Source organism: Carassius gibelio, chromosome A18 (genome assembly GCF_023724105.1).
Source record: "Carassius gibelio isolate Cgi1373 ecotype wild population from Czech Republic chromosome A18, carGib1.2-hapl.c, whole genome shotgun sequence".
Lineage (NCBI taxonomy): Eukaryota > Metazoa > Chordata > Actinopteri > Cypriniformes > Cyprinidae > Carassius > Carassius gibelio.
This window is the reverse complement of record NC_068388.1, coordinates 11,075,612-11,091,572: the sequence shown is the minus strand read 5'-3', so window position 1 is coordinate 11,091,572 and position 15,961 is coordinate 11,075,612. Positions and strand designations below refer to the sequence as shown.

The following is a 15,961-nucleotide window of genomic DNA, read 5'->3' as shown; positions in this document are numbered from 1 at the left end:
AGGTGTTCAGAATTTTTTTTTATTGAAAATCAAATGCCTAATCATGGTACGAATAATCAAATAATCAAATATTCTGGTAGAGCCCTAATTGTCAAAGGGGTCCTTGGTTCAGCAACCCTGGCCTAGGATACCAAGTTTACCAGGACCTCAAACAAGTAGTTATATTCATGATTCAGCTGACACAAAAATGAAAACAAAACAACAGCCTGGAAAACACATGTAGTTCTCTGGTGTAAAGATTCATCGAGGTAAATTGATTAACCTAATATGTAATTAAGCTGCGTCAGAAATAATTATATTTAGGATCTTTGTAGATGAGCTGTAAGGCTGGGGAGAAGGGACCCAGACATCCTTTTACTGAATCCAAGCACTAGAGACGTGACATAAAAGAGTCTCAATTAAAATGGAGGCTGCAGCGTAATCTGCTGGGATAGATATCTGTTAATGCTTCTGGAGGGCTCTCGTTCTGCCACACGCAAAATTAATTTACACATCCTATAAATACGCCTAACCTTGCCTTCTCATTTTTAGTAATTGTACAGACTCTCCACAAACTGTGGAGTATTTTTTTTTATCTTAAATATTTATATTAATATTAGTATTATTTGCTTTACTGTACTAAAGAGTGTTATTTAGTCTGTCTCTGAGTGCTTTAGTATGCCTGAGTTTGATGGTTTGATGTGCTGAGAGATAACAGGAAATCTATTTAATGTGTGTGTTTGTATGTGTGTGTGCGTGTGTGTGTGTGTGTGTGCGCGCGCGCACACGCAAGATAAGAAATGTTATTTTAGCTTCTTAGTCATCCTGGCTTCTTTGCAAAAATGCATCTGGAGCACATAGTTGGACACCTTACATGGACATATGTGTTGAATATGCACTAAGATTGGATGAGATCAAAGCATCCGCATTTGATGCAGGTATAAATGTTGAGTTTTGGTGTTTCCTCTTGGTCTCACTCCAAAGTCAACTTGGATAACTGTTATTGTCTTACAAGGAAATAAATGTTCAAAATACTTTTTTTCTCATATCTTTATTACAATTGCAATGACACAAACCAAACTACTTCACACTGAATGTCCAATACCAATATGCAAAGATTTTCACATTCAGGATGTGAATGGATGACCCTCAACTTACAAATGCATAAAACTACTTCCAGGGCCACTAATGGTCAAAAAAAAAAATCTATGCTAATGTTTTTACCTCAAGTCACTGAATAACAGCAGAAATTAATTTTAATATCACATTTTTACAGGGGTGCTGTAAGTGTTGCTAAGACAGCTTAATTTTCAGCTAATAAACCATTTCGCCTTGTGATACTAAAGCACTGATTAGACGTTCACAGGTCTGATTCACAATAGTTGCTACTGATTCAAGGGGAAAAGGTTTTAGAAAGAAACTTCACAAAAGGACAGATGCCAAATTAGAGTGACACAGTGCTCCCAAAAAACTGCTTATCTTAACTGTGTAGGAACAAAAACATTGTCCTTTCCTCATGTTTTTCACTTTTCAGGGGTGTAGTTTTTATCAACATCTTTTATCATTACCAAGTGTCCATTTCACACAGAAATGGAACATGTGCAACCATGTACACAAACATAAACCTCTAATGTCAATGCACTGTTCTGAAAACATGAACAGGTACATGCAAAACCATAATGCAGCACATTTAGCCACATCATTTGCATATGAGTTTTATTTGGCAATGTATCACTATGAGCATCTAAAAGGTGCTTCACCTCAACGTTCTATTTGAAAAGACATACGTCATAAGTCCTATTTGTATGCGACTCCTTTTCCCAGAGGTAAATTTGTGTTTCACAGAAGCATTTTGTGAATTTAATCCCACTATCTGCAATTTGTGGTATATCATTTTTCACATTTATCCTCATTAAATCTCATAATGCACACCTCCAGATGACAGAGATCTCTTCAGTCCTACCCAAAGTATATACAATCACAGACAGCCTGGGTTAATAACTGAAACTGAACACTGCTCTAGACTTCTACATAACCAGGTATTTTTCTTATTTGAATACAGGTAAATCAAACAGTTTTTTCCAGGTCAGTGTTATATAAAGATTATTTGCATTATGATGGGTGTCCTCTGGATGATGAGTGGGCGCGTGAGAGGTGTTGCCAGGAGTGCTGGGAATATTCTGCTGCTGGTATCCTCTCTTCCTTATTCCCTAACTATTTTCTTCTACGACACACCCAGAAGCCCACAGACTCATACTGATACAAACAACCACATAGCCTACTGATAGTTTGCGTATAGTTTCACTGATAGTTTCACATAAACACTCAAATCATCTGAACAACTTCTATGCAGGGTTTCATTCATTCATTTTAATTCTGATATATTTAGATTAATACTAACATTATGAAAACTAGTAAAACCTTAAAAGGCTTCTCTCAAAAGGTAAAACTCCCTATTTAAATTCCAATAATTTCCGAAATCATTTTAATGTTTTTAAAAAGGCCAATTCACACTGCAAAATCAGATACAGATCAACGTTGACAACAAACCAAATAGAGTACAAAACGGCAATTCAACATGCTCAATCAGTGAAAACAAACACAGACTAAGGCCAGCAGATGTGGACAGGGGTAACACTCTGATCAAACAAATCCTGACAAACATACCTGCTGTCTTTTGTCTGTGTCTGTCTGTGCAGTGTGAATTGGCCTTAAAGGGTTAGTTCACCCGAGAATGAAAATTTGTCCATCTTCTACTCACCCTCAAAGCATCCTAAGTGTATGTGACTTTCTTCTTTCAGAATAATCCTGTCAGAATTACATTAAAAATTGTCCTGGCTCTTCCAAGCCTTTCAATGAGGTAAGCGAGTGTTTGTTGTCAACTGTTCAGAAGACGTGAAATAAAGTGCACGCATCTGTAATAAAACATCCCTCACCTGGCTCCAGGGGTGAATAAAAATGTCCCCCTGTAGCAAATCCACGCGTTTTTGTAAGATAAATATCCAGATATCAAATGTAATAAACACTTTTTTTCTAACATCTGCTGATTCCCCCCGGAGCTGTGTAATGGGTGTTTTATTACAGATGGCACACTTTATTTCACGCCTTCTGAACTGTTGACAACAAACACTCACTTACCCCCATTGAAAGGCTTGGAAGAGCAAGGACAATATTTAACAGAACTCCGACTGGATTATTCTGAAAAAAGAAACACATACACCTAGGATGCTTCGAGAGTAGAAGGTGGACGAATTTTCATTCTCGGGTAAACTAACCCTTTAAAACAAAAAGACTTTGTATTGTATTTGTGAGTTCGCATAAGCGCATTCATCAACCACAATTGCAATATAGTTGAGATTCATATTTACAATTACTGTTTGTCACTGGCAAGGTTTGCTCATAGATTAAATCGAAAATAGTGCAAACAATAAAATACAATAAATCGTAACAAGTCATGCACTAATGCAAAAAGCCAACTATGGGATTTCCATTAAATTTAAAGGACAAAAAAATATCTTTAATCTGTCTCAATACTTTAAAAGCCACTATTCCTAGTGGCAACAAACAGTAATTCATGCCCCATATACTGTAAGTGGCTGCCCACATCCAATCAGTTTTGCCTGAACCAACAGATTTTTCAAACACTGCGGCATTCCATCCATAAAAATCATCGTATAACCCAGAAAATATATAATAATTCAACTCTTAATATGCATTAAGTGGATTCCACATGCACATATTTATCGTTATAAGTGAATAAGTAATAGAAATGGCCAGATAGGATAGCTCTCACCAGAGTGTCAGCTCTAAAGCAGGATAAATCACTTTAAATTTAAAGCTTCCCTCTCTCCTGCAAAGTCGCTCCATGAGCAAACACTCCTAATTCTGACTGCAATCCTATTTCTCAGTTCTATTTTGGGACATTTTTGAATATAAATTTTCATGCGGTTAGCATGCAGACTGGCGACACCCAATTGAGCTTTTTCATGTGCTGCGTCATGAAGCTGCAGTGGAAGCAGAGGGCTAGAATGGCAAAGCCCATCTGTGTCCATCCTGGTGCCAGGCACTGGGCTCATGGCCCCTGCCCACCACAGACTGCCATTTATATTATCAGCAGTGGTGTGGCTCAGGATGTGAGGCAAGTTTACACCAACATGTTGGACCTTAGAGTGGAAACCATTTTGCTTTATTGTAGAGGCCAATAAACATGACAGCAATGAGATCAGCATCAGATCATGTGTTAAGCTATGGTGAGCTGTGAATCAAACTAGGATGGACTTCCTGCCACAGGCTGTAGCATCATCCACTGTACACTACTAAGCTATGGAGTAAAAGGATCCTGGGTCCTTATCAGGACAGCTACACAGACGGATGTGACAAGAACGTACGTGGAATATGTGTGTCAAGTATACTTGCCACAGAATATCTAAAAATAGACAGCGACTTCTGGCAATTGGCTTCTGTTACAAATTATCACAGAGAGTAACATAACATACAGATAATGGATCCAGATGATGCTGGCAAATGTGCCCTGAGCCTAAACAGGGTGTTCTGTAGAAAAGTGTGCACGCATTTATAGGAAGTGTGTATAGATTTATGTTCTGTTCCAAAATGTAGTGATCTGCCAATTGAGACATACATATTAGGCTTGTTACCAATGCATGATAACAGAAATATCAAAAGAAAAAACACTTTTAAAATAAATTTTAGACTTATTGTACATATAATAGACATACAGTACTGTGCAAAAGTCTTAGGCCACTAATATTTTCACCAACAAAACATGGTTTCAAGTCAGTTATTCCTATGTTTTGCTGTAGTGTGTCAGTAGGAAATATCAGTTTACATTTCCAAACATTATCTTTGCCATTAAATGTAATAATCCAGTGAGTTTTTTGTTTGCTCAAGGAGTCTGACAACAGCCAGTGATGCACACAGAGATCAGATCTGATCATCATCCAGTCTGCCTGGAATAATCATAGACTGTATAAAAACATGAATGTAGTGTCCGTGATGTTACCCATAGACTCCTAAAGAGCGTTTTTGAAGCTCAAACTGTGCAGTGCGGGCCGTCGAAAATGGGAAAAAAGGGAGATAGGTATAAACGGAGGTCGGAGCCAGCTCCAAATGGGCGGGTCAGCTCCAAATGGGTGGGACTTCAGCTCCAAGTGGGCTGTACAAACCTCCAGAGCCTTTTGATTGGTTTATTTAATGTCATGGGGTTAATGCACGCTGCGAATCCCCCCCCCACCACCACCAAAAAAAAAAAAAAAAAAAAGACGACGTCAACTTCCCAAGGCTTTTCAGCGTCAAGAAAGAGGAGTTTGAAGGGGTAAGTTTAGACTTGTACAACGTATTACAAGTTGCGAAAAAGTGCAGTATCTTGGCGGTTGATGTTTTAGTCTTGACGTAGTTAAATCATGATTACAAGCTCATTGCATTCAAGTTTGAAAATGGGAGGACATTCATGTGCAATTTTTTACCTTCAAAACTCATATTTACGATTATTCCAAGAGCACGTTAAGACAGCATTAGCAGCACAGATAAATTACATCTTTATTTTGTCTGTTACCCTTTTGTGCTAAATATTTCTGCAATACATTTACGCTGCAGATTACGGACACTGAAGACTATAAGCAGGTAGGCTATTGTTACTAACGTTACGTAAAATATGCAGACCTATGTATTATAACTGCACTGATATTTAAGCGATCAATAACTATTAATAGATTTAGTACAGTGTTCTAAAATAGTTAAAACTCCTAACTGATAATGCTTGACTTTAACAAAGCTGGTCATTGTTTCAAAACAATTTTAAAATGTTATCTATTTTTACGTGTAACGTTAATCCAAATAATGTAATGCAATTGAAACATTTGGTTTAATTACCAAATTCATTTTTCAATTTAATAATCATAACAGAGTGGATATATGAGGATAACTGCAGTGTCCACTACCATGCATTACATATCAACAGGTGTAGAATTAATTTTGACATTGTAGGAAACACAAACAAACAAAAACATTATGTGTAAACTTTGTGTTACAGAAAGTTCAAGTCTGGGTGGCCAAAAGTTACATTTCAGTGATCTGGTTACCGCCTCTCTCTGCAAACCCAAAGGATCACTTTCCTGTAAACTTGTTTTTGTTCTTTCTATGCATCAAGATGTGTAATTTATTTTTTCTGAAGATTTTTGACTAATGTGTGTGTGTATGTGGGTCTTTGTGTGGATAAATTATGTTCATACTTTAAAGGTGGACATTTGCAACAGCGCTTGTCCCTAAAATTGCTCCAGGGGTATGGTCAGAGACTGTCCTAAAGGACAAATGTTGGAATGTAAATGACATTACATTCTGTGGACATCTTACATAAATGTGCATTGTACTTTAGTTAATGTTAACTTGTCAACAGTGAATTATTTTAAGATGTCATTGGACTGAATGTTTAGTGACTAATGACACTTCATTCCATTAAAAATATAATCCATAGCCTTGGAGTGAAAGCAGCAGCAAAGTGTTCCAATGCTGATAAAATTCAAGCAGGTTAAAACCTCAGGTTCCTTAAATATCTGTTCTACAGGACTTTTTTGGGTTGGACAGATTTTGTTATGGTTTTGAAGTCTGATGCTCACCAGCCCTTCATTTATTTGTTCAGAAATGCAGTAGAAACATTCATATTGTAAATTGTAATAATATTTTACAATAACTCTTTTCTATTTGAGGCAGCAGCGGATCTGCCCCAATCATCATTAACGGGACCACAGTGGAGAGAGTGAGCAGCTTCAAATACCTTCAAATGCCCTGCAAAGAGTAGCTGAGCACATGTCCAGAACATCTCTCCCCTCTCTGCAAGACATCCAAACCAGGAGATGTAAATCTAGGGCTGTTAAGATCCTTAAAGACCCCACCAACCCATCTGCTACAGTCAGGCAGACGCTTCTGCAGTCTGATGGCAAAGACGGAGAGGCTCAGGAGGAGTTTCTTCCCTCATGTTATCAGACTACTAAACATGGACATTAAACACACTGCACTTTATAGACTGGTTGTTTAGGGCTACCCAATAACTCTCTGCACACTGCGCTTTTTTGACAACCTAACTAGGTATTTCATCCTCACTGCACATTGTGTACATCTCTGCACATTATCTGTGTAGCAGTTTCTGTGTAGCACCTCTACAAATCATCTGTGTAGTAATACAGTATATTGTGAATATTTCATTATTTGTATTTAATTTTCTCTTATTTATTTTTTTTGCACGGTCTAAAAAGAGTATGCCAGACCTACATTTCACTGCTTTTTGCATGTCATATAACAAATAAACCTGAAAAAGTTACCTGTGATTGAGTTGGTGATAAAAAGGAGATGGGGAAATGAGTGTCTTAAATTGGACTTTGGTACCAATAATATTTTCCTCTTAAGTCTTGGAATGTTTTTTTTTTATTATTATTATTAACTCTTGTATTACTATTTAGATTTGTTTTCTTTTTTTAAATTAAATGTTTATTTGTAAAATGTACTTCCACGTGTGGCCTTTTGTAATGTTGTTTCACCTAGAGCCAAGGGGGTTGTAACAATCTAAACAATATAATTCTCCCTCAGATTTCAAACTTGCATTAAAGAAAAACATTCACATACAGTAAACATTTTATTGCTCTAAATTACTCATTCATTTTCTTGATACTGATATAATTATAAAATTAATATAATTTAATATACTTGTATGTTTGCAGTTGTCACAAAATTATATAACCCCTTGTTAATAAAATTTAAACTACAATGAAGAACAATAAATCTGTTTTTCATTAGTATCGCTTCTTTATGCCATCCTCATTCGCACGCACCCCGGCAAAGACGCAATGTGAAATTTCCGCTTAAACCCCGCCCATTTGTAAAATCCCGCCCACTAGCGGCAAAAGTCCCTCCCACTTGGAGCTCTCCGTGAAGTCCAGCCCACTTGCGGCAAAAGCTCCTCCCACTTGGAGGTCTCCGGGCTGCAGCGATACCTACTTGAAAAAAGGCGGGAGCTGGTTGCTGAAGCCACGCCCACCTAGCTCGATGGCAGTGACAGCAGCGGCAATCCACCTGTAAATCAACTGGCCACGCCCTTAATTATGCAGAACTTTAAGGCTTAATATAATTTAAATGGATGAGTTATAAAAAAAATTCACCACCCTCACAGTTGTCATTAAGGTTAAAATTAGAATATAGAACAAAATCATTTTTTGAACCAGGCTGTAAACGTTTTTTCCGCTGTAAAGTTTAACATGGGGAGTCAGTTTAACATGGGACAGACTCCCTTTTACAGCCAGCCTCAAGCGGCCAGTCGATGAAATGCAGTTTTAGTCGCTTCATGAGAGAGAGCAGGAGGTTACAGCTCAGGAATAACATGAAGAAACAGAAGAAACTGAGATAGATTAAATCCAGAAGAACAGTGGCAATGTCTTCAAGACACTTTTTTGTTGATGAAAATACTAGTGGCCTAAGACTTTGCACAGTACTGTACATATTATAAAAATCCAGAATGCATGTTGAGCTAAAGCAGTATTATTTGAGCTATAATTTAGATACTATTCAAATATTTTTCATTTTAGTTAATTTAAGCAATTTTGTTATGTGCTCTTGTAATTTGTATTACTTTATGATTTATGATTTTTTTAAATTTCTATTTACATTTAAGTATTTTTTGCACTTCAACTTATTTTATTTCAGTAAACTGGCCAGGCAGATTTCTAACTTACGATGAATTTCATCCTTTTCAGTTTTTTTTATCTTATTTTATTTCAAAAGATTTATTTTTTTAAATCTTTTTTTTTTTTTTTTTTTTTTATTTCAGTTTACAAAAAAGTATAGTTTTAGTTTTAGTTAACAATAACTACACTGGAGCTGAATGAAAAATAAACCTAATATTATACAATGGTAACAAAATACTGATTTATATTTCACTCAATATTGAAATGTAATATATTTAATAAAATAATTGTTATTATTATAATAAAATAATCTAATGAATAATATAAGAGTAAATTTAATAATAAAATACAAATTTATAAATAATATAATCAAATATTTCATTTAAATATTAAATTGCTTTACAAAAACTACATAATCATTTTGGACTATTGTTTTAGATGATCTATTCCAGTATTTATGTGTGCCTTGTATTTTAGGCTTCATGTGGTCATCATAGCAACATCATAATTTCAAACTCAAATTAAATCTATTGCAAACCATTTCTCTCTAATGTATAGCATTTGAAATTTATTCCATAACAGGATGTATGTAGGCAGTAGGCAATTCAGTATATTTTGGAATGGTGCTAGTTGGACTCTATGAGGGGTGTGGCCCACTCCTGATTCTGATCACGCACGCTTTGTGAATGGTCACATGAGATCATTGCCTCTTTGGCGCTGGGCAGAGCGCATGTGAGTGACATTGTCCATGGACACAGACTTGTGGAATGCGTTGCAAGAGAGGCAAAACAAGAGATCGCCATGGCAACAAAGCCAGATCGGTGAGAGAAAAGATAAGATAGGGGAGGGAGATATGGTGGAGAGGGAGCTGGGCATAAAAAACTGGACAGATAGAAATGAGAGAGAGAGAAAGCAGGAAGCTGAGAGGGTATAAAACCAAAAAGCAAAGAGCGAGAGAGAAAGAAAGAAAGAAAAAAAGAAAGGACAAACAGATCTACAGAGGCTCAGTTGTTGAGAAAGCAGTTCCAATAAAAGCTTCACACCCCAACGGTGTGAGCAGGCTGACCACCACAGCATGAAGCAACAGAGATCTGAGGAGTATTTGTGCAAAGAATTGTGTGTCATGTAAGTTCCTCTCTAAAACCATGAAAGCTTTGGTACACATCACATACATGTAGTATAGTTCCTAACAAATTCTGATCAATTTCTCCATTGACAATAGACTTAACTCAGCCCACATGGAATTGGTTAACACAGAACTCTATGCAAAATCCTTGCAGCATTTTAGCAAATGTAAGTATGTCCTCTGGATTATTTTACAATAATTTCAGAAACCAATAAGGGCCAGTAATCTCAGGACTGAGAGGTATATTTCTGGTTCAATAAAAGTTAACCTTAATTCAAAGATTTTCATTACCACAAAAATGTATTTCATTACTTTCATTTAAAAAAATAAAATCTGGTTTATAGTGATGCACTTACAAATGATGTCAAAGGAGGGCAATCTGTAAACTGTTTCAATAGAATAGCCACAATACATACAATTGCTTACTAAGATTTTCTGTGGAAATTATTCTCACCTTTGTTGCTATGACAACAATGCTGCAAACCCTAAAATTACTGTAAAATTATGATTTAACCAGCTTTAAAGTTTAAAAGGAGAATGAATGTGTTTTTATAAAATGTTTTTATAAAACACTGGGTTTTGCTTTTTTTAAGAAAATTAGGGGTGAGTCAAAATGACTTTATTGTGGTAACCAACCTTGTGTCACAAATGCTGTTGATTAAGCTTTACTAATACTAAACAGAAATATTCCATTACCTGTAATAGTTCTTTATCCATTTAAGTGAGAATTATGCCAAATTGTGAACCCCCGGCCCAAAAAAATTGCACAACATGCAATAAAGTCTGGATTCCGTGTCGGCCTAGCAGTCACATTCAAACACATTAAGCCACACACTGCTATTTATAACCTCTCTTATTAGGTACATAGATCTGATGCCCTTCAATGTCGCTTCCTGAGATGTAACTCAACCTGGAAATGAAGACGTGTTCTATTTCTCACAAGAGAAAATATCTCAGTCGATGGCTGATAGATATTTCAGATGACTGTTCCCTTCATACTTATAGCTTTGGTTTGATTAAAATCAAACATTGCTTCATGCTGAAGGTCAATGAGTTCACTGACACTGACATTTCAGTGAGAGAGCTTTTGGGAAAGGGCACTAGGGTTGGGCCGATAGACGATGCCATCATCCATCAGCGATGGCTGATAGACATCAACCCCAAAATCCCACAGTAATCCACCGCAACCCAATCCCAAGTTGGGAAAGAAAATTACATTTATACTGAACCCTTAAGGGAATAAATATGAGATAGGAGGAAAATATATATTTAATCATTTATTTCGCATATATCTCGTTATATCATTGGGTAATTATGCTGTACATTAATTTGCGGGCATCAGGGAGCCACTATGATGCTTGTCATTGAAACTCCTTTTGAATGCACAATCACTTTTTAGTTTAGTTTTCACTATTGAGATTTGTGATCTCACTATGGAGCGGCTGTACTTACAACACATTTTACAAGATTATTTTCAAGGTAAGTGAAATTTTATGTACTGTAATGTAACAGGCAACAGTTAGCAATCGTTTTCTGAATACGGAGTCACGCTTTGGGCACACCCCAAAAAGGAGCATTTTATTAAAGGAACATTCCAGGTTTAGTATAAGTTAATATAAATTGAGGCTTGTGTCATAATGTTTAATACAAAAAAAAAATGTTTACACTGAGGCACTTAAAATAGAAGAGAAAGGGGCTACTCTGTAAATATTAACATCCTCAGTGTTTCAATGGTGTAGCCAAAGTGTAAACAATAAAAATGTACTTGACTGTAGAGAATTATTGAATTATTAACCTTTTCTATTAATTATATATGAATAATTATTATTATTATTACATTCTTAACCTAAATATAAAATATTATTCAAATGATATTAATATTAGTATTAGTATTTTTAATAAAATAAAAAAGGAGCATATCTTGTATATATTGTATATATCTTATAATATTTCGGTTGCACTTTATTTTACAGTACGTGTACTAATATGTACTTATAGTGTACTTACAGTGTATTTATCTAAGAAAGTTCTGGTAACACAAGGTAACTACATGGGGTAGGGTTAAGTTTAGGGGTAGGTTCAGGGTTCTTTTCTTTTGAAGGGTTCAATTCTTTTGAAAATGTATTCTTATTGAGTACAATTCATTAACTGCAGCCACATGAACTGTGAAGCTAAGACTGTGTGTCATTGTCATTGACCCATGTTATCCAATTCTCCTGAATCATCTTACACAGAACTGTTTATATTTGTCTCACATATTTCTTGGGTCCAGTTTCAAAGTAAAGTATATTTAAAGCTGACCTTAAGTGTTATAATTACCATCCATGAGGTTATAATCACAATGGGAATCTCACTCTTTAATAAGCATTCCAGCTTATCAGGGTTTGTGCTGTACTCACTTTACGCTCCTTGTCTCCGTACTCCAGCCCCAGTGTGTCCATGGCACGCACGATAGCAGCCAGTGACTGGATGGTGTTGCTGTAGACCACTGGCTTGTACTGCTTCACATCATCACCAGAGAAACCATCCTCGTGAATAATCCTACACACATAACAGAAGACATGTTAGAGAGCATGCAGTTCATGTGTGTGTGTGTGTGTCTCTGTTTGTGTATGAATATGTGTTGGAGCACTTTCCCCTAGCTTGGTGAACCGAATTCTGGTCACCAGGCAGGAATCATGCCCCATTTCACTGAAATGTTCATCTCGGGCATCAATTTATCTCAAAGTCTCTACCACACATGACATTTCTAGACTGACAGTCTCCAGGCCAAGCTATGGTGATAATACAAAAGCACAGGAAGGTTGTGAAGGATGAAGAGGAAAGTTGTGTACATATAGTCAAATTTTCGAATATTCAATCTGTAAATATTATTCGAAAAATAAAATCCGTATTCAAATTTTACTGTGTTGCTTTGATAGCCGTAAATGCAAGGGAATCCATGATAAATCCTAAGCACACAAACTAAAAGTCAGTTATAACTAAATGCACTGGAAGGTGCTGTGGAGCATTTTAAAGGGATAGTTCACCCAAAAATGTAAATTTGATGTTTATCTGCTTACCCACAGGGCATCAAAGATGTAGATAACTTTGTTTCTTCAGTAGAACACAAACAAAGATTTTTAACACAAACCACTGCAGTCTGTCAGTCTTATAATGAAAGTGGATGGGAATCATGGCTAAAACATGCAATAAAACATAAAAAAAAAAAAAAATTAAACCCTGAGTATGCTGCCCTTAGTCACAATGCGAATGCTGAGGAAGATGTTTAAAGATGTTTAATGCACTCATCGATATAGACACCAAACATAGACAGCAACATCAACATCAACACCGCAGAACTGAGTAAAAAGAACAAAATATACAACAAACACCAGTCACACATTCAGTTACATGTAAAACACGCATGTCACTTTAAACTCATATAAAACAGAAAATACATCCACATACCACTTTTGCCTGCTTGTGTGTTAACAGAGGGGATTATATCTTGAAGATTCTTGATCAGATGACTTACGATTATAGAGAAAAACACCTTTTAATTTTGCGATGATTAATTACATCGTTCCATCTCTTCATGCAGATGATAAAAAGGAAGTGACATACAAAAGCATGTTGGGAATAAAATAAAATATAATCAAGAAACTCTTAGAAAGATTCAATCTTACTCAAATAAACAACAGTTGGAAGACCATTTGATAAACATAATATTTTCAGTTTTGGGTGAACTATCCCTTTAACGGGTAGATTGTATTTGATTACAGAATAAAGTCATCTGCTTCACGAAGTTTGGAATTACTTTGATCAAATTGATCTCTCTCTCTCTGTCTCTCTCGCGCGCTCTCTCTCTCTGTCTCTCTCGTGCGCTCTCTCTCTATCTCTCTCGTGGACTCTCTTTCTGTCTCTCTCGCGCGCTCTCTCTCTGTCTCTCTCTCGCGCGCTCTCTGTCTCTCTCGCGTGCTCTCTCTCTGTCTCTCTCTCGCGCGCTCTCTGTCTCTCTCGTGCGCTCTCTCTCTCTGTCTCTCTCGTGCGCTCTCTCTCAGTCTCTCTTGCGCCCTCTTTCTCTGCCATGTTAAACTTGCATGTGGTTTTCAGTCCTGTCAATGATAAACTTTCACTCTATGATGGTTAAGCTGTGCAATTAATCCACGAGCAGCTGGCCCATACAGTTAATGAATAACGGATCAACTACGACATCCTACATAGCACATCCTGCGATGTGACTATCGTGGATTCGTACGACACATCTTGCAGTCACATGAAATCCAAACACCAGTCGACTGTGGAAATTCACGACTGCAGGTGAGTGCAGCTATTCCCTGAATGAGCCAAGAAGAGAGCTTATCTGATACCTAAATTATCTTGAGACATATGCTTCCTTTAAATTTCCTTGAGGAAGAGTGGTTTAAGAAGAGAAAACACAAAGCAAGAAACTTAGTACACCGTTATCTTTGTGTCTCTGGAGCGTTATTGTTATCAGACTAAGGAGCCAACTTTCACCCAAGCATGTGGATATTATTGTTTTTCTCAATATTAACATGCAAAACAATATAAACACGATAAGCCTAGGCCAACTCGAGAGTGTGTACATTCTGTACTGTAATTGCCCCGGTCAGCTTTAATTTTTCTATTTTCTCTGCTTGAGTTTGTATGCTTTCGTTCTTTATATATATATATATATATATATATATATATATGTATATAAAGAGTGAGAGGAGATAGACAGCGAACACAGTGATGTTCAAACACGTACACACAGTAGGGCTGGGTAATTATAATTTTCTTATATAAAACAATAACAGAAGTTCAATAATATAGTGTTTCATATAACAATTACATTTAACAGTAATTGATTTGACCTGATGTGGCAGTCAGTCAAAAAAAGTTTTTCACCATTTTGTTAAGGTTGCCAGTACATTATGTAAATTATGCACAAAAGCAAAAGCAAGGAACTTTAATGTCTGAATGACACATGCATTCTTGTGATAAATATTTCAGATTTCCATGGTCATTAAGAATGATATCACTGAGACTTACAGTAAAATTAAAAGCGCAAACAATTTTCTAAAACCTTTTAATTGGTTTACATTCATAACTACGCATGTCAAATGCCACATGCTGAGTGGCTTAAATGTCAAATAATAAATAGAATAGATAGATAAATGATTTCACTAAAAGTATAAGTTCAAATTGCTACATTTGCTGTAGCCAGAATAATCAAATAGCTATTGTCTATCAGGGATGTGGGTAGTTTATCTTAATTTTGTGCTATTGAGAAACCGGTGGAAAATGAATTTGTGTGATGAAGAGAATGTTTTAATCATCACATTCAGGGAATGAGTGCAGAGTATTCTTTCTAGACAGCCAGCTGTGTCCCTGTCTTACTGATTCATAAGTAATATTGTACATTGTCATGGGTTTAACTCTCTCTTATTCTGTGTATTTTCCTTCATTCACGCACACATTCAATATTCAAACATTATTATGCATTAAAATAAAATGGTGTTATTTCTGCCATAGCCTGACTTTGATCCGGGAAAAGTAGAGCATTCAGAACAGCGAGGGACAAGTTTCTAACAGAGAATATGACCCTGCTGGAGCCAAACCTCAAAGGAGGACCCAGTGGCACTTGGTCCTCCTGTGGCCAAAACCCCTAATTCAATTGGTTTAGCTGAAATTAGGTTTGGACATCTGTCTGTTCGGCAATACTGAAAGATGGCAAGGCGTTTTTAGACCATGAGGCTTTGACCTCCTTTGCGAATAATATACACACAAAAACACACGTTATGCTTAGTAGCATTGTCTGGCCTGAAAGCTAAAGCCAATGAATTATCACATCAGCGCTTGACTGGTATTAGTAAATGGTGTTAGTGTGGCATGAGAAAAGCCAGACAGACTGGCAAAGCCAGGCATTATGCAGACTCAGACAACATACTGGTTTATTAGACTGGATTCAGGCTGAGGTGTGAGGAAGCATATGTTTGGGGACTATATTTTTGCTCACTTGGTGCACACACACTTAAACACAAACTCGGGTGACCTCAACGCTACTACCTACCTATCATTAGCTAACCACTGGACTTAGTTCAACCAAAACCACTCTTAACCGCCCTAACACTCTAAAAAGGTTTTTGCAAGTTGTAAATAAAACAGATTATTGAAAAAA

At 36.5% G+C, this 15,961-nt stretch overlaps 1 protein-coding gene and 1 long non-coding RNA gene across 8 annotated transcripts in view; one reads left to right on the top strand and one right to left on the bottom strand.

The window, feature by feature from the left end:
* LOC127934438 (guanine nucleotide-binding protein G(o) subunit alpha) overlaps window positions 1–15,961 on the bottom strand; it is a 91,477-nt gene that overhangs the window by 55,415 nt on the left and 20,101 nt on the right. For all 3 annotated transcript variants that reach the window (XM_052531818.1, XM_052531817.1, XM_052531816.1), the window contains exon 3: window positions 12,195–12,336. In XM_052531818.1, coding sequence (XP_052387778.1) covers window positions 12,195–12,336 — 142 coding nt within the window. The remainder of the gene's footprint in view (window positions 1–12,194; window positions 12,337–15,961) is intronic.
* On the top strand, window positions 5,069–7,495 carry LOC127934443 (uncharacterized). 5 transcript variants are annotated; one of them, XR_008147760.1, is made up of 3 exons: window positions 5,069–5,311; window positions 6,029–6,112; window positions 6,706–7,495. It is a non-coding gene; the product is annotated as an uncharacterized LOC127934443 (long non-coding RNA). The 5 variants fall into 5 exon arrangements; XR_008147764.1 differs by adding an exon at window positions 5,593–5,619 and having other exon boundaries at window positions 6,029–7,495; XR_008147763.1 differs by lacking the exon at window positions 5,069–5,311 and adding an exon at window positions 5,318–5,619.